This window comes from Grammomys surdaster, unplaced genomic scaffold (genome assembly GCF_004785775.1).
Source record: "Grammomys surdaster isolate TR1022 unplaced genomic scaffold, NIH_TR_1.0 126109, whole genome shotgun sequence".
NCBI lineage: Eukaryota > Metazoa > Chordata > Mammalia > Rodentia > Muridae > Grammomys > Grammomys surdaster.
The window spans coordinates 3,199,079-3,222,639 of NW_021620917.1; the positions used below are offsets into that span (position 1 = coordinate 3,199,079).

General features: G+C 49.0%; 1 protein-coding gene across 1 annotated transcript in view; it reads right to left on the reverse strand.

Moving 5' to 3' along the window:
- Nucleotides 1–23,561, reverse strand: part of Sdk1 (sidekick cell adhesion molecule 1) — a 620,720-nt gene that overhangs the window by 34,230 nt on the left and 562,929 nt on the right. The window contains exons 35-39 of the mRNA XM_028756035.1: nt 18,986–19,101; nt 16,095–16,281; nt 13,473–13,610; nt 6,055–6,216; nt 3,604–3,729 (exon numbers count right to left, since the gene is read on the reverse strand). Coding sequence (XP_028611868.1) covers nt 3,604–3,729; nt 6,055–6,216; nt 13,473–13,610; nt 16,095–16,281; nt 18,986–19,101 — 729 coding nt within the window. The remainder of the gene's footprint in view (nt 1–3,603; nt 3,730–6,054; nt 6,217–13,472; nt 13,611–16,094; nt 16,282–18,985; nt 19,102–23,561) is intronic.

Consider the following 23,561-nt stretch of genomic DNA (forward strand, 5'->3'; position numbering starts at 1 on the left):
CCTCCCTCCCTCTCCCATCCCTTTCTTACTTTGCATATTTTCATTGTCTGACAATTTCACATCTTACATTTTCCCTACTGCCATCCAGGAAGAAGTTTTAAAAGGTGTGTTTGTTTTGCATATGTGTGTGCGGGTATGGGTGTGTCCATACAAGCATGCACACATAGCATCACGGGCATGTGCATGTTGTGGAACATGTACACAGGTCAGAAGATAACCCTGATCCTCAGCTCCCTCTTCATCTGAAACAAGATCTTGTTTGCTGACATTAGGCCAGCGGTAGCCAGCCTGCGAGTTCTTGGGGACTCTCCCATCTCCACCTCTCTGTGAGAGTACCAGGTTACAGATGTCCCGCTGTGTCCCCGGTTTGGGTAGGCTCTAAGGCTGTGTAATCCTGCCATCTTTTACTACAGTTCCTCACACTGTGGTGAGCCCCACAATAAAATCCTTTCATTGGTATTTCATGACTGTAATTTTGCTGCTGTTATGAATTGTAATGCAAATACCTATGCCTTCTGGTGGTCTTAAGTGATCCCTATGAATGAATGGGTCATTGACCCCCAAAAGGGTCGTGACCCACAGGTTGAGAACCTTTGCTCTAAGAATTTAGATTGTGGTCCTCACAGTTCTGCAACAGCTGCTCTACCTACTAGGCAATCTCCCCAGGCCACCTTTCTAGTCTATTTCTCCTTAGATGTTTCCAGAACACACATCTAACTTATAATCACCCAGAAGCAACATGGAAGGGAGGGAGGAAGAAGAACTATTTGCCACAGGATGTGATGTCAGGGCTCTTCCCCTTTGGTCTCACAGCCTTCTTAAATACCAGACCCAAATGGTTCCTAAGACAAAATCCCATCTGGCCCTGGGAAAGAAGCCCCTTCCGGAAGCATACCGGGTGTTTCGTCTGTGTTCATGCTCAGGTGTTCCTTGTGAGCCTTGTGAGCATCTGAAGCTCATGGTGAGGCTACTTAGCATTCTCCATGTTTGGGGACTGCCCCTAATCCCGAGCTCCCAGTGGTAATACCCAACTCAAACCATCAGAAACTCATTTTCCAATAACATCCACCCTTCATCACCGAAACGAAATGGAACTTGCACACACAGTAGGTACGAATGTAGATTAGTTCTGCCACTGTGGAGAACATGAGAGAGGGTCCTCAAAAGTCTAAAAGTAAAACTGCTGATGATCCAGCTGCCTGGGTGCTGGATATACAGCCGAAGAGAATGAGGTTAGCATATCAAATATAGATGCCTTTGTCATCTAAGAGAGGAAGCCAACCTAGATGTCTGTCAGTGGATGAATGGAAGAATGAAGTGTGATAGAAATATGCAATGGGGCATTATTTAGCCATAAAGAAGAACCAAGTTCTGTCATTTGTAGCAAAATGTATGGAGCGGGAAGAGACCATGTTAAGTAACCTACACACAGAAATACAAGTATTTGCACCCTGTCTCAAATGTGGGGACCAACAAAGAAATACAACATGGAGGCAGAACACTAGTTACTAAGGATTGCTGTGGTTGGGTGTGGTCGGTGCATGTTCTTGTGGCACCATGGTTAGCACATAACTCACCTCCCACAGGCTTGCGCACTGAATGCTTGCTTACCAGCTGGGGGAACTATTTCAGAGGTGGACCTAGCTAGAGGAAGTAGGCTACCACAGGCGGGCCCTTGTCTTGGGCCCCTTCCTGTCTCTCTGTCTGCTTCCTGTCCATCATGAAGTAACAGCTCCCCTCTGCCATGCTCCCCTGCTACCATGCACAGCCAAATCTGTGGGACCAAGTGACCACAGACTGAGCCCTCTGAGCTGTGAGCTAAGACAGGTCTTTCCTTCCTTACGTTCTTCATGTCAGGTGATTGAGTCCCAGCTGTGGGAAGGGAACAGAGCACGCAGGAGAACCCCACACTGTGGGCTGGGCTGAGGACCGGGTGGGAGAGAGCTTCCGTAGCATGGCAAAGGTCCTGGATTCCAGCCACCGCATAAACTCCACAGGTGATGTACGCCTATGATCTCCGCACTCGGGAGCTGGGGCAGGAGGATCACTCTTGGCTACACAGAGAGTACAAGCAGCCTGAGTTGCATGGGACACTCTCAAAAAATGAAACCACACTGAATCCCATTAATATGCAATTGATACTTCTTTTAAAATGAGCAAGAGAGGGCTGGAGAGATGGCTCAGGAGGTAAGAGTGCTGGCTGCCCTTCCACAGGACCTGGGTTTCACTCCCAGCACCTAACCAGGGCTCCGGTTCTGGGGGAACCAATGTTCTCTTCTGATCTCCTCAGACATCAGGCACACGTGTGGTGCACAGACATACATGCAAGCAAAACACTTATATACATATAATAAAAAAATGATTTCTTAAAAAGTGAGCAAGATAGAAAAAAAGGTCAGAAGGAAAGAGATAGGGCAGGAGTAGTTCTGTGTGCATGTGTGTGTGTACATGTGTGCATGTGTGTGTGTGTACATGTGTGCATGTGTGTGTGTGTTTGTGTGTGTGTATGTATAGGTGTATGCCGGTACATGTGTATGTGCTCATGTGTGTGTGCAAGTGTGATTGTGTGTGTATGTGTGTGTATGTGTGTTCGTGTATACACACACGTGTGTGCATGTGGGGGGGTTCATGTGTGCGTGTGCTTATGTGTATATAGGTGCATATGCGTGCGAGTGTGTATGGACAAACACACACACACACGCATGCATGCTGTGCAAGGGTGCATGTGCTGGTGTGTGGGTGTGAGTGTGTGTATGTATGTATGTGTGTGCATGTGTGCATGTGAGCACGTGTGAGTGAGTGTGTGGTGTATGTACCATGCATGTGGCTGTTTACAGCCCCGTGCACACACACAGGCCAGAGAAGGATATCAGGTGCCCTGCTCTGCAACTGTCTCTCCCACTGAGCCTGCAGCAAGGCTGGCAGCCAACAATCTCCAGCAATCCTCCTGTCTCCACCTTCCACAGCACTGGAGGTACAGGTACGGGTGCACACACAGCCACACCCTGCTTCTGCTGTGGTGCTGTGGATGTGAACTCAGGTTCTCATGCTTGCACGGCAGGCCTCCTCACTCACAAGCCGTCTCCCCAACCCAGGAATGGAGCTTAGCCCTCATTTTCAGGGCCCCGGATGGCACAGCAGTTGATGTGTCGTTTTCTCTATTACTAAGGACATTTGTAATTATCCGAAGCGAGCAAGGCTCTTTCCACAGGCCGCCAGCATTAGACCCCTGAGACGAGCCCGTGAGACACTTCTAGATCTTCCTGATGAGCTGAAATGTCTTCGAGTGTCCTTCGCCTCTTCTCTATCCTTTCCTGAGAGTGACAATTATCATCTTTCGGAGTGTCATGCGGCTAAGGCATCAGAAATTGAATGCCCGAGAGGTTAACAGCACAACTGTGGTTACTAGGCACTCAGAAGGAGAACAAGAAATGAGTCTCCTCTTCCGCACATGCCCCCTACCTCAGCCCTGCTAGGGAAATGCAGGCAGAGGAGGCCAGAGACCCCACAGACCAACTGTCTTCAGTGTGACCAAGAGACCACCACGTGAGCAGTGCCTGGTCCTGGTGTGCAGCCAGGAGTACACGGCCCCATGGCCCCTACCTGATGGCCTGGCTTCTATGACGTAGCCTGTAGTGGGCGTGTTCCCAGCATTTCCCTCTGTCCACTGAAGGGTTAGCTCTGAGGCAGATTTGGTGACGAGGACATTTCTTGGAGAGCCTGGGGACCCTGTGGGATTAAAAGAGCAAAGAGAATATTGGCTTTGAGGGGACTGGGGACCCCTCAGTGGTGACAGAAGTGTTGATTAAAGATTTTTAAATTATCTATCTCTCATCTATCTGTCTGTCTATCTATCATCTGTCTGTTTGTCTGTCTGTCTGTCTGTCTATCTATCTGGGCTGTGTGTACTGGTACTTGTAGAGGACAGAAGAGGACATCATAGCTCTTAGATCAGCAGTTCTCAACCTGTGGTCACAACTCCTTTGGGGGTCCCATACTAGATATCCAGCATATGAGATATTTACATTATGATTCAGAACAGTAGCAAAATGACAGTTATGAAGTACCAACAACATACTTTTATGGTTGGGGGTCACCATGACATGAGGAACTGTGTCAAAGGGTGGGAGGATTAGGAAGGCTGAGTGTCTTAGATCCAGTTACAGCTGGGAACTGAACTTGGGTCCTCTGCAAGAGCAGCAAGCGCTCTTGACCACTGAGCCTTCTCTCCAGCCCAGGACTGGGTTTTTGAGACAGGGTCTTGATCCACAGCCAAGTTTAGCCCTACCCATGTGATCTTCCTGCCTCCCAAGTGCTGGCATTACGGGCATGAGTCACCCTGTTCCTTCCCTCATTCCCCCACAGGGGAGTGATGGGTCGGCACACTCTGAGAACGTAGGACCCAGAGGGAGCGATTCAGAAAGGCCAGTTCCACTGCTGTCAGTGTGCGACAGAACAATTACAAGTTACTCAGGAAGATGCTGAGCACAGTTAGGATTATCTACCTGCAAGATCTCAAAGTCTCTGCTTCTTCTGAGCTTACATTAGTTCTGTTTTTTCCAGTCTTGATAAGAAAAAGGTTTCGAGTGATGCATACTCAAGACACAGGAATTTGAGAGACGTGTTGGTGAATCTCAGAACATGGCGCAGGAACACATATGTGTATTTATGTTGGCATTCGGAAAAAAAGTTTCAAATCCCCAGTGAAGTCCAAAATTGGCTCATGAAAAAAAAATTAATTAAATTTAAAAAGCTGGGCTGGAGAGACGGCCGGGTCAGTGAAGTCCCTGCTACAGAAGCGTGAGGCCCTGGGTTGGAATCCCTAGCACCCATGTCAAAGCTCAGGACGGCTGTGTGCATCTTCAATCCTAGCATGCAAGTGTGCTGCTGGGCACTGGGGCACTCTTGGAACTCACTGGCCACCCTGTCCTGTCAGTGAGCACGGGGTTCATCAAGGGACCTGGTCTCCAAAACCAGGAAAGAGCGATTGGGAACAGTTTCACATGGCATCTACAGGCACATGTGCTTATAGACAGCAGTACACACATACATCACACACATGCATATGCACACACAGAATTTAGAGAAAAGGAGTTGGCACTGGGTAAGTATCTGCTCTTCCTGCACAGGGGAGGCAGATAAAGGAGACAGTCCTTTGCACTCACTGACTAGTCTAGGCAAATTGGCAAGTAATTTGTCAGGATCAGTAAGAGACCCTTTCTCTATAAAGAGGTGGAGGACAGTGGAGGAAGACATCCAGTGTCACCACCTTTGGCTTCCACAGGTATCCGTGCATACACACACACACACACCCCAAAACAAAACAGGAGGTAACCAGAGGACAGACAGAGACAGTGTAGGCCAACAGTTATTTCCCAGTGCTATTCTTTAAACAGTGTTCTGCCTCCTGGTGAATGAACCAGACTGAAGGGGCTGCAAAGGTGGGCCAGCCCTCCCTTACGGCTCAAGAACACTAGAAGCTTCTTACCTGTTTCACTTCAAAAATATGATTCATAGCTGGACATGGTGGTATTTGCCTGTCATCCTAGTACTTGGGAAATTGAAGCGGAAAGATTATCCCAAGTTAGAGGCCAGTCTGGGCTACCCATAAAGATTGTATATATTAAAAAGGTCTTACAATTTTTATTTATTTTTCTTAAGGTGTTTTTGTTGGTTTTAGCTAGAAAACAAACAAAAAAAAAATCTTTATGCTTACCACCAAGAACTTGCTTCTGTGTATGTAACAAGTCTACTCACAGGAACTCATGTTCTCTGTAGTTTGCTTTAACGTTTAAAGGCTCTTATATAGCCCAGGTCTGCCCCAAGCTCTGCAGTGAGGATGGCCTTGAACCCCTGAGCCTCCTGCCTCCACCTCCTGAGTGCTGGGATTCCAGGTGTGCACTGCTGTACCTGGCTTACAATGTGTTTTGGAAACTTCCAAGGCATTTTCTGGTTGCTAGACCCAAAAAGTTTGTTTGAGAATGCCCCTGAATCCCCAGCCCATGGAGCAGGTGAGAGTGAGGAGGCCCTGCTCAGTTAGTACAGACCACTCACCCTCAGCTGGGCCTGCAGTGACATTGGCCTGGAGCTCCGGCCCGTAGGCAATGGTCCGCGCCTGGACGCGGAAGAAATAGGTCACTCCCTTGGTGAGGTCCCGCACCTTCAGCCAGCGTTGCCAGTTCCCTTTGACGTCCACAGTCACCACCTTGCTCACGCCTGAAATGGCCACAGAAGCACAGGGAAGAAGAGGCTGAGTTTGGAGAAGCAATTGAGCAAGCCTGATCTGTAGCGATAAGAAGGGAGACAGCCCTGGCAGCTCACTAAAGGAAGGAACATTGCTTACAATTAGGACGACTTTAAATGGTGATCCGGCCAATTTTCATCCCAGATAAGTGTAATTAAAGTTTAAGCTTGATAAGTGACTCTGTCCAAAAAAACCACCATGCCTGAGACAATCACAAAGGGAATGGCCCAGGTCTCACTGAGGGCAGTGGACAGGGGAAAATGCCCAGGAAGGGCTCCCTGACTGTATCCTGGAGACCACCCTCTTCCCATTCTGCTTCTAGCTATTACAGAATCCTGCCTCACTTACAGAGGTTAACTGCACACCCCCTGAGTTAGTCAGTAGGAAAGGCAGGGTATGGAGGAACTGGACTCCGTTCAAAGCTGAGCTTCCCCCAATGACCAGTCTGCAGCCTGACCCAGCTGACATGTATATGACTTGCAAGCTTCAGGCAACTTTTGGGAACATCACCCAGGTAAGACGCTGTTAAATCTGTGCCTCTGGGTATTGGCTCTTAGTTCAGAGAATGAGAACCACACAAGACAACATTTCTGTACAGAAATATACAAACAAACCCATAATATTCCATTAAGAACTAGAGTTCCCTTATCCATGGCTATGTTTCAGGACCCCTGATTTTTTTCCCGAGACTGGGGATATATGTATGTGAGTGTATATAGGCACATCTACACAATACATACACATGATTTCCCCATGGAACCAGAGTTAATCTGTCCTATCATGGTACAATGCTGGCATTCTTTGTGTATTATTTTGCAACAACAATTGAACCTTTATTAAGTAAAATAAGGTTGAGATAAACATGAGCTCTGTGCAATAGCAGTGACAGTCCATCTGACCACAAGACAGCCAGAGTGGCTAATATGAGGGTAAGATACACTGCATGGGTACACTGAACAAACGTCAGTCTGATTACTGAGATGGCTACTGAGTGACTAGTGGGAGGGTAAGATACACTGCATGGATACACTGAACAAACGTCAGTCTGATTACTGAGATGGCTACTAAGTGACTAGTGGGAGGGTAAGATACACTGCATGGATACACTGAATAAAGTTCAGCATTGGACATGAATAGGCCAAACAATTAACCTGGTGACAGTGACAGCCACTGAGTGACTGATGCTGTAGCCCACACAGCATTGATACTCTGGACAAAAAGACAGTTCACATCTTGGTCAAGATGGGGGAGGATGAAGGGAGAATTTGTTGCCCTACTTGGGATTGTGCACACCCTAAAGCTTATAGATGGTTTAGTTCCCCAATTTAATACTTTCGAATTGTGGCTGATTTCCAGTAAATGACACTACAAAGAAAGAATAAAAGAATAATGAACACCACTGTACAATTAGGCAGTGAGATTTAACATTTAGTGGAAAGAATAAACACTTAAAATTACATAAACATGCATTTCCTGAGACAGTGAATGAGGTTCTTTGTTTCTATAGGGTTGAAAACAATGCAATGCTTTTAAAGTAAGCTCTCAGCTTTGGGACTTCTCTGAGTGCTCACACATCTCTGCCAGGTAGGTCTAAGATGGCATGAAGAAATAGTTCTATGTCTTCCAGGTCAGTAGATGTGTGTCCCTGGAGCACTGAGAAGAGCTGGACATGGGGAATGGTGCCTCCAGCCCAGCACTGCTGCCCCCGGCCTGCCCTCAGTATAAAGGAAGCATAGTGAGGTCTGGCCCCTTTAATACCACATGGGCTTGCAGAGGAACCAGAGAGCCATCTTATTCAAAAATTATCCATTGTTCCAGGCTATCAGAGCATGGATCTGTAGTCCCCAGGTCCCCCAAATGCCTCTTAGCTGGTTCATTATGTTCATATCGTCTTTAATACAAGTTCGGGCTGAATTATTGCCTTCTAAATCATTTCAGGGTGATTTAAACAACTTCTGTTTGACTCTCCTCATGGGAGGTGAGGTCTATAGAAAACTGTGTTCAATTCTGCCCAAAGAGCTGGACCCCATCATACATGCTGATAAAGAGGCTACAAAGATGGTGGATGTCACAGGGTGGCTGTCACTGCTGAAGTCCTCTCAGATATAAGACTGTTCTGCAGTGGTGCCTTCTGTGTTTAGAGATGCTTAGTTCTCTCTGGAGCAGCTGTAACCTCGTTTAGGAACTTTGTATATTTAATTCCACAAGGAGAAGAGCCAGCCTGGCCTTCCCTCCATCTCAAGTGTGTCAAAATTTTATTTATGTGGTCAATTTTAAACCCATGCTCTGCACTATGAAGCCTTGGGGTACAATCTCACAAAATACTACTGTTTAAAGCATATTTAAGAAACATAAAAATATCTCTGCCATAAAATCAGATTCTCCAAAACATGGCTTAGTGCTCAAATGGCCTAGTGCTCCATGTAGCTCAGTGCTCTGGGCGGCATGGGGTCTGTGAGACATGGCACTGACTCCTACAGTGGCACAACTGTGTGGAACTCCAGTGTGTGGTGTTTTGGGAGCATAGTGCTCCCAGTAGTATTATACTCTGATGACTGGTGCTCCCAGCGGTAGAGTACTATGCTGGTGCAATGCCCCCAGCAGCGTGATCGCTCCCAATGTGTCAGTGTCTCTGGACTTTGCAGTGGTTAGTTACTCCCAGGGAAGCAGTGCTCCAGTTCAGTAATAAATCAAGTGGTGTTGTGCTCCCACTGGTATAGAGCTTCAGTGAGGAGCTCTTCCCAGTGATTTCCTAGTCATGTGGTACTCCTGGTGGGGGTGGTGCTCTAGTGTGATGGTCTTCCCAGTGATGTAAAGCTACTCTCAGTGGGGTGGTAATCTTAGTGAAGTGGTGCTCCTAGTAGTGTGATGGTCCTAGTGAGGAGGTGCTCCCCATGGATCAGTGCTCCTAGTGGTTTCATCTTGTACCCAGCTGAATGCTTGCTTCTCCATTCCTGACAGCAGCAGAAGAAAATCTGAGATACATGAGGACAAAAGACAAGCACTTCCTCTCTGCCACTCAGCTAAGAGTAGTTCTCTTGGAAGTTTGCAGTCCTAGGTCAGCAGATGAAGAATTGGGGAAGCCTTTGCCTCAGGTAATACTGGGTAAGACCATTGTTCTGCTTCCTTGGCTGATGGTTTAAATTTCTTTTTTGAAGTACTAGGGATGGAACCCAGGACTAACATATCTAGGCAGGGGCTCTACCACTGAGCCACCCCCCAGCCCCTCACTGGGGGATTCTAGGCAGGGGCTCTACCACTGAGCCACACCCCAGCCCCTTACTGGGGGATTCTAGGCAGGGGCTCTACCACTGAGCCATGCCCCCAGCCCCTCACTGGGAGATTCTAGGCAGGGGCTCTACCACTGAGCCACACTCCAGCCCCTCACTGGGGGATTCTAGGCAGGTGCTCTACCACTGAGCCACACCCCCAGCCCCTCCCTGGGGGATTCTAGGCAAGGGTTCTACCACTGAGTCACACCCCAGTCCCTCACTGGGGGATTCTAGGCAGGGGCTCTACCACTGAGCCACACCCCAGCCCCTCACTGGGGGATCAGGCCTCTACCACTGAGCCACACCCTAGCCCCTCACTGGGGGATTCTAGGCAGGGGCTCTACCACTGAGCCACACCCCAGCCCCTCACTGGGGGATTCTAGGCAGGGGCTCTACCACTGAGCCACACCCTAACTCTCTTTTTTCTCTTGAGACAGTGTCTTATGAAGTTGTCCAGGGTGGCTTTCACCTTTGTAGTCCAGTCAGTCCTTGAACTTGCTTGCACTCCTGCTTCAGCCTTCCGAGTAGCTGGGAGTAAAGGCTTGCTTCGCCAGGTTTAGCTTCCCAGTTTTTCTGAGGTTGATAGTCTCCACAGGGAGGTAAGGAGGTAAACTGGCAGCTCAGTGAGCAGCAAGGGTCCCAACTAAGTTATCGTTGTTGGGACACACACAGTCCCCGGAGCAGCTGAGTTTCTGAGATTTACCCAGGACCCTCCCCTCCTGCTCCCCTCTAACCCATTCCATAGCCTAGTGGCTCTAAAGGACCCTCCTGGTACCTGAAGATGATCTCTGAAACATCAAGGCTAGCCCGAGCCACAGTGAGATGAGTAAGATTCTTTCTCAAAACCACACAAGTACCATCTGGCCTGGGTCTTGTTCCTTCTAGTCAGCCTCTGATGGGCTTGTGTAGTTGATGCTGGATCAGCCACACAGGGTTGCTCAGCTGACTGCTAATCAAGGCAAGGGAGGTTCTGGGTTACCTTGCAGGCCTATTCAAGTGTACATGTTTGTGTGCACACGCATGTGTGCACGTGTGTTTGCATGTGTGTGCATGCACGTGTGTGTGTGTGTGTGTGTGTGTAGGTAAGTCGGGCTCTAATGTGTCCTGCGTTTAGGTATCTGCTGATCTCTGTATCAGCCTCATGATGGCTGAGCTTCCACTAGCCAAGTGAGCCAGGCAGCCATAGTCAGCGTAGCTTCTCAGGGGTGTGGGCTCAGGAGGTCTGAGTGGAGAGATCACGATCACCTCAGGCTTGCAGGGCCATTCATGGGTCTTGTGGCTTAGTTGCTGCTGTAGTGCCACTGGCTGGGCTGTGTGCTCTGGCCACTGACAAGCTGGAAAGCTGAGCCTGGGATCAACCATAACAGACACACAGGTGGAGATGGGGATGGGTCAGGTCTGTGAATGGTCACAAACCCAGGGCTGAAGTGTCTGAGGCTAGCCTGAGGTACAGAGTAAGTTTTGAGTCTAGCCTGGGCTGCATAGTAAGTCCTGACTCAGAACAAAAGCAAAAGCAAGGATGTTGGCATCTGGATAACTTGTCCTTAAACTGTATGCTGAGGCCCTCCCTGCCTGTCCTTGATCTGCAGAGCCAGTAAGGGGCCACAGAGTCACCATGTCTTCCTGTCCTTGTTCCCAGCTTGGCACTGACAGCACCAATGGCAGGGACATTCACGATGAAGGAGCCAGGCCTTTCCACACATGGAGAGGCGACAGCAGTGACAGAACACCTTGTCACTTACGAAAAGAGGTGAAAATGGGTGCAACTGAAGTGATTCCACCAGCTGTCACCCGGGGAGTGACAAGCACAGGCTGGCTGTGCAGCCAGCACTCTGTCTGGAATCACCTGGCACTCAGACTCCAACACAGGCTGTCGGGAATGCACGCTCCCCATTTCTCTCCCTGCCCTGAGCTTCAGAATGCTGCGCACACCCTGGACTGCCTGGGTTCAAGTCTCGTCCCTCTGTCAATCTAGAAGGCCCAGGCTGGAGTAAATGGAGGGCTCGAGGAGCCCATGAGATGGCCTGATAGATAAAGGCATTTGCTACCAAGCCTGATGACCTTCTGAAAGCTGCTTTCTGTTTTTCACATGCATGCCATGCCACAAGGGTGTACATGCATGTGCACGAGTATGGGCATATGTGTGTATGCACACCCACAAAGTTAAAATGTAATTTTAAAAAGATGGGCTTTACACTCAGTTTCTTTGTGTGTGTATGTGTGTGTGTATGTGTGTGTGTATGTGTGTGTGTATGTGTGTGTGTACATGTGTGGTGGAGAGGGGATCATGTATGTGCATGAGTATTCATGTGTGTGTAGGAGCCACAACAATGTTGGGTATCTTTCTTCTGATGTTGCCCATCACAACTTTTGATACAGCACCTCCTCCAGGTTCTGAGGCTCTCTGAGTAGGCTAGGCTGGTTGGCTACAGTATGCCAGGGATCCCGTCTCTGCCCACCTCCCAGTGCTGAGATTATAAATAAGTGTTACCACACCCACGTTTTTATGTGAATGCTAGGGACTGAACTCAGATCCTCATGCTTGCAAGGCAAATACCTTACTGACTGAGCTGTCTCTCCAGCCTCCTAAAGTCAGTTTGTTAGCGAAATGTACACTGAGGTTACAGCTCAGCATAGGGCTGTCACAAGGGCACGGATGCTGGGACGCCTGGGTGGCGTGCCGACCATGCAAGAACAGTAGGTGTGTCTACTGGAAATCTGTCCTCAGATCTTGAAGGCAGCTCTGCACAAGCCACTTTTGCTCACTCTGGAAAGAGAGCCACCCAGCAGGACTGCAGCAGGCACTGTCCACTGCCCGCCCAGTGTCATTTTGGATTCTTAGAACCCAATGCAGTGCCGGAGTTTATCGATCGGCCCAGAATCCCTTGGCTTTTTCTTTCTCTCATCTTCACAGCTCTGATTTGGGATGCAGCTCAGAATTGATGGTGCAAAAGCCTAAGGCCATAGTTTATGGAGAGCATTCTGTCTTTCTTAGAGTATCATAAAGTAACGGCAAATCTTCTTGTCAAAGGCACCCGAGATTCAATGCAATAAAACTGAGGGCTTGAATGTTCCCTTTCAAACCAGCTTCCTCCTCCATGTGACTGCTCATTTCACAAGGAAACTCTTGACCATGGCTTTAAATGGAGAGCCATTATCATCTGGCCAGCTGCTTCTGAATTGTTTCTCCTAGACATTAACCAATCTCTATGTTTTACCATCTAGCTGTGTATGTGACCAGGAGAGGCAAGATTTGAACCTAGCTGGACCTGTCTCTGGGTACATAGTAGGGTGAAGAAGAAAGGCCACAGAGCCCTCAGTGGACAACAGGATCAAATGGATAAAAGATGGAACCACAGACAAAACTTAGATAACACCCAGAAGCAGGGCTGACAACCAGGTCCCTGGTTTGTGACTAGGTCCTTTGAAGCCATCCTTCATCTGCCACTTCCTGCTGACTTACCCACCATATTGCCTCTTCCAAGTCCCCCAGGCATCGGAATCACCACTGCTCTCTCCTGTCAGTTACTGTAGGGTCCTTGGATCAGCTTTCTCAAAGCATTCCATCCTGTGATCCATCTATAATTGACCTGTGAGCATGTTCTTGGGGGAACAACGACCTACTTTTTGACCCGTGGTATTCAGACCATGGTGTTTACCAGTCAGCTCCAGTTTCTTACTTTCCACTGGGAACCCACCAGCTCATCTAGTCATTCAGTCAGCAAGCCCCAGGCTGTCCCCAGCTCCCCAGCACTAGGTCTGAGCATCGGCACACCTAGAGGTTTTACATGGGTTCTAGGGGTTCAGTTCAGGCTTTCATACTTAAACTTCAAGTACTAGCAGCTGAACCAGCTCCCCAGCTCCCCTGATTCCACCTCCCCTGCTTCCTGCCAGCTGGAGCAGGCATCTCTCACTCTGGATCCTGGGGTAGAGCCCACTTTTCTTCCCCAGCTCACCTTGCACTGGTGCTAAGGGCTCATACACCACTCGATAGCCCTGTAGGATGCCGTTGGCTGCCGATGGCTCCCCCCAGGATACGTTGAGTGTGGTAGAAGTTATTTCTGAGAATGCCAAGAAGCTGGGGGGCCCTGGAGCTGGGGAGACAGAGCACAGGTGTACAGAGTGAAGACCAGCCCAGAGCCTTTACGGATTACCCACCCAGGGCCGTTTATGCCCTACAGAACAGGAGGAGCTAAGCGCTATCCAACATTGCAGGCGTGTAAGCAGTACAAGAGGGACGGGAGATGCACTGAACAGCTCCCAGCTTCTTGGGATCAACAAGAGGCATGGCCCCTCCCAGAGGACCATGGAGAATGAGGGAACCACACCACAAAGGAGCTGTGAGGTGAAAGACCAGAATGAATCACAGATGTGAACAGGAGATGAAGTGCCGGCTCCAGAGGAGATGCTCAGTCCTCTCCTCAGTCTGGGAAAGAGGAAGCGCCATGGTAGATGGGTTTCCTCTCACCTCCCTTCCTTCCGGCACACCCCTTCCTCCTCTCCTCTCCCCAATCTTTCCAAACTGTGCCCCTCTCCCCCTTTTTCCTTTCTATACTTCACCTTTCCTCCTCCCCTCCCCATTTCTTCCGTCCATCCCCCTCCCCTCTCCTTTCTCTTTCTAACCCTTCTTTCCCATGGTGGGGGGCTGGGTGGTGGTGTGGGTGGTAGTGGTGGGTGTAGGTGGTGGGAAGTGGGAGTGAGTGGGGATGGGTGAGAGTGAGTGAGTGTGACAGTGGTGGTGAGTGGGGTCACAGTGGTAGTAACTGCTGCCACGTTGATTCTACTCAGAATTCCACTGATACCCTGAGTTCACAGAGACCAGTTAGGTGGGGACAGGGAGAAACCTGACCAACTCACCAAGGCTGTTGGCATGTACAGAAGCCCCTGGGAGCAGCCATGTGGGGCTTGTTCACTCATCAGGGTTCTGCAGGAGAGTGCGTGTAGGGGCTACCCTCACAGACATCCCACAAGGCTTCTGGTCTCCTCTGCCGAACTGTAACCATGACCAATCTCCCCTTGCTACACTTCAAATGCCCTGATCTACCAGGCCCTGGTACCCAAAAATTACCCAGCCATTCCTCTCTTCCCTACAAATCTACCCACATCCTTCTAGCTCTAATCACTGACTGCAAAGCAGGAGAACTGGGCAGCTTGGGCGTCGGACACAGCAGCAAGCAACAGTCATGGCTCTCTGCTCATAGTCCCTAACAGGATGTAACACCAAGAGCCCTGACCAGGGCTGGGCCATGTAGGGAGGTGGAATGTTATAGAGTGTAGGCCCTGTGGTTTTGCCCAACGGGCTCCAAGGCCTCGCTGTTCTGCCTTAGACAGTTCTTCCTCTGAGATAGGGTTTCTCTGTGTAGCCCTGGCTGTCCTGAGATTCCCTTGTAAACCAGGCTGACCTCTGCCTCCCGAGTGCTGGGATTAAAGAACATGCCACCACCACACCCAGCTAACTTCCTGGTTCTTAGCACAGGGCCTTTGACAGTCCTGGGGCCCTGGGCCAGGCTGCCATTTTCTGGCAATACCACTGCGCTTCTGGCTCAGTGGTAGGTAGCCTGCTGCACATAGAGGCTGTGCCCTGTGTGCGGATGGCTCTCAGCTGGGCCGTCCTATCAGCACAGCTCTTGTGGTGGATTAGGTGGGAAATGTCCTCCCCAGGCTCAAATGTTTGGACTCTCAATCCCAGCAGATGGCGCTGTTTGGGAAGGCTGTCGCACCTTTAGGAGCTGGAGGGAGCAAGTCACTGCATATATGTCCAACATATGCAACATACTGCATATGTCCCCTGATAATAGATAGAGTGTCCCTCTTGGAACCATGGGCCCAAACATTCCCTCTCTGTCATCCTGAAGCTGCTTTTGTTGGGATATTTTTATCGTAGCAACAGGAGAAGTAAATACAATCTGTAGGGGGGGCAGGTGACTGAGTGTCAGCTGCTGAATGTTCTAGGGATCTTGACTGGGCCAGGAGCAGAGAAAGCGTGGGCCTGGCTGGGGTTGGGGGTGCTTAGGTCTAACTTTGGGGCCTGGGCCCTAGCCTTCATACACAAGGAACACTGCTTCTAGAGACCTAGGTGCACATGGGGCAGCTCTAAGAGAGCACCAAAGGGAACTCTGGATCAGGAAGAAGACCTAGCTGCAGGCGCAGGCCTTCCTCCTTCCAGTGACTTTGAAGGTTTACAAGAAATTCTGCTGCTTCAGCCTAGCAAAGACAACCTTAACACCACACAGGCCCTGGGGATCAATAAGAAGTCGCCCCCCTACTCCTCCAAATTTCAAGTTTTCTCCCTCTCCCTCTCTCTATCTCTTTCTCTTTCCTTCCTTCCTTCTTCCATTTTTTTTTATTTTTTTTGAAACAGGGTCTCATGTAACTTAGGCTGGCTTGGTTCTTAATATGTTGCTAAGGATGGCTTTGAACTTGGTATCTCTCAGGTGCTTAGATTGAAAACAAGTGCCACAATGCCCACCTAGATTCTGAGGTGCTGGGGTAGAACCCAGGGCCTAGACTAAGCACTCTACTGAATGAGCTGTACCACTGGCTCTTGATGCTATGACAGAATAGGCAGGATGACCTACCTGCCTGATGTGTGCGTCCTTGGCACGGGTCGCTCTTGGGCCCGTCGCCAGCAGCATTGAAGGCCGAGATGCTGACCAGGTACTCTGTATGGCTGGTGAGATCCTTGATCTTCACCACAGGCTCAGGGAGAAAGAGGACCTTCATTTTCTCTGTCTCATTGCGACTGTCTGCCTCCCAGTAGTAAACCTGTTGGGCAGAGTACAGGGTAGGTTGGACTACACCAAGCTTAATATGGAGAGTGATCCTGGGGGATCAGGCTTATATGCTAAATGATGCCCTGGGGTTCTGACCATCGGGAAATGTCAGGGATTCTGCCCTATGATCTAAACTTTGAGTGCCACTTATCTATGGATAGGCCACGCCCAAAAGTTTATTCCACATCCCCACATTTTGTTCAAAGTCAGCATCTCCATGTTCTAGCAATGTAGCAATGTAAAAACACCAAAAACAACAGGAAGGAGGCAGGAGACAATGGACAGCATCCAATGTTTAAAAACAGAAAGCCATGTGTGGGGATGGATGCTTTGAACCCCAGTTCTGGGGAGGTGGAGACAGGCAGATCCCTGGGGCTCAGTGTAGCTTACAGGCCAGCAAGACAGTCTGTCTCAGCACAAAAGTAGGGAGGGAGGGGGGCTAAAGAGATGGCTCAGCAACTAACAGACAGATCCCGGCACCCATATCTGGCAGCTCGCAGCTGCTCCAGGAGTTCTGGTGCCCTCTTCTGTCTCCCACGGGCACCAGTGCTGATGTGTACATCTCCAGACACAATTTAAGAATAAATTTTTAAAAGGTGGAAGGAACCTGAGAAACAAGAGTTGGGTTGTGCCCTGGCTCCAAAACACATATGCACACACATGCGCGCGCGCACACACACACACACACACACACACACACACACACACACACACACACCAGGAAAGAGTCCTAAGCTGAGACTGTGGGGAAAGCATCTTGCCCCCTCTCCTTAGATAGGATTTCTTCTCAGCTAGCTTTGACATGCTTCCAGGTAGATCTGAGGTCCAAGCTCAAAGGTTCGAGGGATTAGCAGAACCTGTTCCCTAAACAGCTGTCTGGCAACCACTGCCCCCAGCCTGTGCCAGCTGGGCTGCCCAAAGACAACACTGGCTGCAAGGTACCCTTCAGCTCTGTGTATGTGAGCCTGTGCCAGACCCCAAGAGCAGTGTGCCCTCTGTAAGAGCAGGGCAGATTGTGCAGGAGGCAGCAGGGCATCCAGCCTCTTGGGTCACCCCTGTGCTGGAGCCTGTCCATGAAGCGAGTGTGCAGATTTCTACCCGCAAGCCTCGGCTGCGTGCCTGATGGCAGAGCTTACTGCGGGAAAGCCTCCGCTCAGACAGACCACGCTAACTTGTGATCGATATCCAAGTTCAATGTCTTTATCATTAGGGAAATGAGAAAACATATTTTTGAATGTGCATAAATAATGCCTTGCCTTGGAGCTCGTGGGGCTCTCCGTGACCTCATTCGTCTTCGTAAGAGCCCTGCCGGCAGGGAGGTATTCATTTTCATAGCACACCTACCAAAATCATTCTGAAATGGACATTTAATTGGGCCAATATTCATCAGGGCAGCATGGCCTGAGATTGGGATAACTGATCAGTAGGACTCATGGAGGCCAGACAAGGAAATTACTTCTGGAAGAATGGAGACACCAGACAGGATGTCTCCAGGCAGGTTTCGATGCTGGGAGCTCCTCAGGACCCTTAGCAGGGGAGGGTGCAGAGAGGAGGGCAGCAGGGGGAAGCCTGCCTACAGGAGTTACTTCCCTTGATGCTGGCTGGCAAGGTGAGTGTCTTCCTTCCCTTCCATCTCTAGAGCAGTTGGCTAATGGCTACTCTGTGGCTTTGAAGTGAGCTTGTCTCAACCTCAATGTGAGGTCCCCAGAAGTCACACCATGTGGGGACTTGTTACAGATGTAGTTCCCAGGGCTCAGAACATGGCTCGGCTGGGCAGGTCTCAGGACCTGAGTGCTTTGCCAGACCCATGTTTTATTTTTTTCTGCTTGTAATTCCGGTGCTGGGGAGACAGAGACAGGAGGATCCCTGGGACTTATTGGCCAGCCAGACTAATCAAACAGGTGAGGTCCTGGCCAAGAAGAAACCTTGTCTCTGCCCCACCGCACCTCCCCAGAAGGAAAAAAATACTGACTGCTTAAGGCCTGAAGAGCAGCATAGTCAAAGTGAACTTCTGTGCACACACACACACACACATACCTCCCCACTACACATACCACACATACACACACCACATACATAGACACTTCCTCACCTACACACACACACACACACGCACACCTTACCCCACATTCCCCCTAAATATACCACACACACACCAAACACACACCACATACACTACACCCACACTACACATACACTACACACCATACACACATAGCACATAGACCACATACATCCCTCACACCATACCACACACACACACACACACACCCCACATACCACCCTCTCAAGGTCTCTGGCTCTACCCCACACCTATGAGAGTCCCTCCATGTGCAGTAGACAGTATTGGGATTTGTAACTGGCCTTTGTGAGGACACCCCACTTTTATTACTATCAGCAAATGCCCCGGAAGAGGTCAGGTTCCTTGGTGGACCTTTGGAGGAGCCAAGCATGCTCTGGTATTTTGTGGTTGGGCACGCAGCAGCCTACTTCCTGTGTGACTTTTCTCGGAGCAGCTTTTATGTCAGATGCTGTACCCACCAAGCCTGCTCCAGGCACTTGGGGCCTGTGTCCATGCTGTGCACATGCTGCTGGGGACACAGCAGACCAGCATGCAGCCAGTGTGCAGCCAAAGCCTTCGGGGCCCCAGGCACACAGTGAGCTGGAAGAAAGTCCAGCCATGCGTGAGAACTTGCCTTGTAACCTTGGATGTTCCCATTCTGGCTCTCTGGGGGCGGTGGATCCCATGTGACTTCCAGCTGGCTGGCCGTGAGTGGGGTCACCTGGACATTCTGTGGGGCCATCGCTGGGGCTAAGGACAGAGAGAAACAGGAGAGTAACTAGGGTGGCCTCCTGTAAGCTGACTGAGACCCACAAACCCATGTCTCCAAGGATCACACAGGACATAGTTCTGTGATGGAGAGTGTGGGAAACTGTGTACCTGGACACTACCCAAGTTTGGGGGGGCCTCAGGTGTAACCACATTGTAGGCCTCGGGCTGTGTCCCATACAACTCTGAGTCCCTTTATGTCAAGGAAGGTTTACAAGCCTTCTCAGAGGAGCCTTCTTATAAACACAAAAACTACAAAGACTCATAAAGAACACTGGCTCTGCTGAAATACAGTTAGTCAGTGTTGAAAGACAGACACTATCCAGAAACCACATGGCACAAGCTGGGAGATCAAACAGTGAGGATACAGTATACATGTATGTAGTAAGTTTATCTCCATGTATATGTGTGTGTGCACATCTGTATATAGACTTGTGTGTGTATGTGTGTGTGTGTATATATATATGTATATATATATGTATGTATGTTTGTTTGTATGTATGTATGTATGTATGTATGTTTGTATGTGTGCAGGTATGTGTGAAGGCCAGAGGTCAATGTTGGTGTCTTCATTGATCACTCTCCACCTTAGTGTGTATGTGTGTGTGTGTGAGCGCGTACCTGTGCAGAAGCCTACTTCAGGTGTCCTCTATGATCTCACTCTCCACTTTTTTTTGTTTTGAGGCAGGGTCTCTCACTGAACCTGGAACTAAGTGGTTGGTTGACTAGTCAGCCAATGAGCTCTCAGGAATCCACCTGTCTCCTCCCACCTCCACCTCTGGGAACATGGAGGTTTTCATATAGATGCTGGCGATCCAAACTCAGGTCATTAAGCTGTGTGAGCGTGCGCATGTGCATGCATGCGTGTGTGAGTGTGTGTGTGTGTGTGTGTGTGTGTGTAGCAAGTATCTTAGTGGCTGAGCCACCTCCCCAGACCCTGCTGGCTATCTTTTGATTACAGTCTGTCTAGAGGCCATCAACGGAGTCCACAAAGCCATCCCTGCCTAAGGAGATTTTTTCTGGCATGGGGCTCTTTTGGAGAGATAAGGCGACCTGGTGAGCAGTAGGTCACCCTTTGCTCGCAGCTCCCTCCCCTGCTTCCTGCTCTCTCCCCCCACCCATGCAGAATAAAATAGTAATTAACACCCGCTCAGCCTGACACGACTATTTATTTTGTTCTAACTGTGTGCTTCTGTATTATCGCTGCCCACCCTGCCGCTAATGGAAATGTTAATAGCCCACACCAGGTTGTTGTGACAGATGCTGGGCCTCATTATCAGAAATTCTTATTTACCGCTCCATTAAACAACAGAATCACACAAAAAAACAATTCAATCAAAACTAACTGGAGGAATTTTAACAGCCGCATTAATAATCCAAAACATAAATAAAGTTAATGTCTTCTGCATGTTTGCCGTCGGCAACTGGATCACAAAATTACTGTTGTACAATTAAAATCATGAAAGGCAGAATTGAGCATGGCCGTTCCTCCGGTAGGCTGGTGCACAGATCCTTCCTTGGTTCTCTCAGGGTTGGCTTTCCATGGCTTGGCAAAACCAGGACAGCCCTGGCCACAAGAGTCCACCTGTAGCAGGTGGCTGGACGAGCCATGCACTTAGGGTGATCGCTGAGACTCAGGGTCTCCGATGTCTCTTGGCTGAGACACGCCTGTGTCAGCTGTACTGCAGCCTGGTTTTTTATTCCACAAAGATACTGCAGGTAACAGGATACTGTCGGCACATGTAGAGCGCAAATAAATGAAACATGGTAAGATCTAGGATTTAATACTTTTTTGTCTCTGTATTTTATTTTATTTATTATTTTTTGGCTCCTGTGAGCTTTAGGACTTCCAGTCTGCCAGGAGAATTTAGCCTGCTGCTCTCCACCCAGAAAGCAAGCATCACCCAATGGAAGTGTGTGCAGCTCGGAGGCTGATGGGTCGACAGGCTAAGCCTTTGTCTGACTGTTATCCTATCTAGACACTCATGGTGTAAGATGCACACAAATATTAGCCTGTGTGTGTGTGTGTCTGTGTGTGTCTGTGTGTTTGTGTGTGGTTGGTGTACATACATGTTTATGTGTGCGTGTGCACATGGATATGTGTACATATGTGTGTAAAAGCCAGAGGTCAGGTCTTTTTGTCAGTTTCCCTCCACCTTATTTTTTGAGACTGGGTCTCTGGGGCATTTGAAGGAAAATGACCCCCATAGGCTCAAAGGCAGTGGCACTATTAGGAGGTGTGGCCTTGTTGGAGGAAGTGTGTCACTGGGGGCAGGCTTTGAGGTCTCAGATGCTCAAGCCAGGCCACTGACTCACAATCTCTCTCCCTGCTGTTTGCTGATGCAGATGTAGAACCCTCAGCTCCTTCTCCAGCACCATGTCTGCCTGCATGCACACTGCCATGCTTCCTGCCATGACGGTAATGGACTGAACCTCTGAGACTGTAAGCCAGCCCCAATGACATGTTTTCTTTTATAAGAGTTGCCATGGTCATGGTGTCTCTTCACAGATATAGAAACCCTAACTAAGACAGTTTCTCACTAAACCAGGAGCTGATTTGCTAGGTAGCCCTGGCAGGGATCTCTAGGGGTCCTCCTAGCTTAGCCCCTCTACTGCTGAGGTTACATATATGCCCATCGCACCAACTTTTATGTGGGTGCTGGGACAGAACTCAGGCCATCTTGCTTTCATGGCAGGTGTTTTAACTGACTGAGCCATCTCTCCAACCCCTGGCATAATTTTTAATGCATGAAATTGTTTTCTGAGAACATTCTGACCAGCAGTTTTCTACAGCATCTGCTGAATAGATGCCTACAAGCAGCATCACGTGTAGAACAGGTAGGTCACGGTCATGGTTGAGAGTGCCTCTGCATGTCTACAGAACAGCTAACGACACCAGCATTGATTGGCAGAATCTCTCCCTCACCCTAGCCACAATGCTATGTGGCCTCAGAGACAGATCCTCAAGCTAGGGATAAAGAAACCCCAAGAACTTCTGGGACGCTCTGCAACTGTAAAATTCTGCCATAGTAAAATTCTAGAAGTTTCTAGAAATTTCTGGTTTCCTTGTTGATTGCACTGAGAGTCCCTGCAAGACAGTCTTCTGACAGACTTTCACTGGCCCCACTGTCTATTAAGAAGAGCAGTGGGTGCTGATGGCTAGCCATCCTGTCTTCCTCATCCAGTCTCCCAGGAAGGCTTACTACCTTCAGGTGGCCACCAGCTGTAGCTAGACCAAGAATGGCCACCAGGACTGGGGAGATGGCTCAGTCAACAAAGTGAATATACATGAAGGTCTAGTTTGACTAAAAAAAAAAAAAAAACAAACAAAACAACAACAACAAAAAAAACCTAAAAAACAAAACAAAGAAAAAACCAAAAAAACAAAAAAGAAGGGGGCTGGAGAGATGGCTCAGTGGTTAAGGGCAATGACTGCTCTTCCAGAGGACCTGAGTTCAATTCCCAGCAACCACATAGTGGCTCACAACCACCTGTAATGGGATCTGATGCCTTCTAGTATGTATAAAGACAGCTACAGTGTACTCATATAAATAAAATAAATCTTAAAAAAAATAAACCCAGCCAAGTGAGAGTGCTTGCCTTTAATCCCAGCACTTGGGAGGCAGAGGCAGGGGGATCTCTGAGTTCTAGATCAGCCTGATCTACAGTGCGAGTTTCAGGACAGCCAGGGCTACACAGAGAAACCCTGTCTCGAAAAACTAAATAACAAAAGCAAAACAAAACAACAATAACAGAAGCAAAAATCAGGGACAGGTGGAGTAGAGCATGCTTGAACCCCGGCACTGGAGAGGCAGGGACCCCTGGGGCTCACCAGGCAGCTTGACCGACTTTCAGAGTTTAAGGTAAAAGTGGGAAACTGTCTATAACCCAAGGTGGAGGGACACTGACATCTGACACCTGAGCTGACCCCTGTTCACACACACACACATGTGCATGTGCACTTGCAATGCACTTAAACACACAAGGATACATGTATACACATGAACACATGTACCATACACAATCATAGCCATTCGTGTATAATAGCTATCCTCAGCTCTAATTTATTTATTTATTTATTTATTTATTTATTTATTTATTTATTTCTTGCTAGTGAATGAGTAGCTCTGGCTTGGTGCCCTTGACTCCATGTTTTGGAGGACCCAGGGTGGGCCTGCACAGTGACAGGCTCCATACTGCAGCCCTGGACCTAAGAACCTCAGAGCTTAAGAATCTTGTCATGGCAAACACACACAGGACATGCAGGCTGGGTGCTACTGACAGCTTCTGGCATGTGCAGGGTCAAGGAAGGAAGTGGATGGGTGTGTTCTGGGTTGCTTTCTTTTGCTGTGATGGGCACAATGAGCAAAAGCAACTTCTCAAGGTAAGGGTTCATTTCATCTTACAATGTATGATCCAGCACCAAAGGAAGCTAAGGTAGG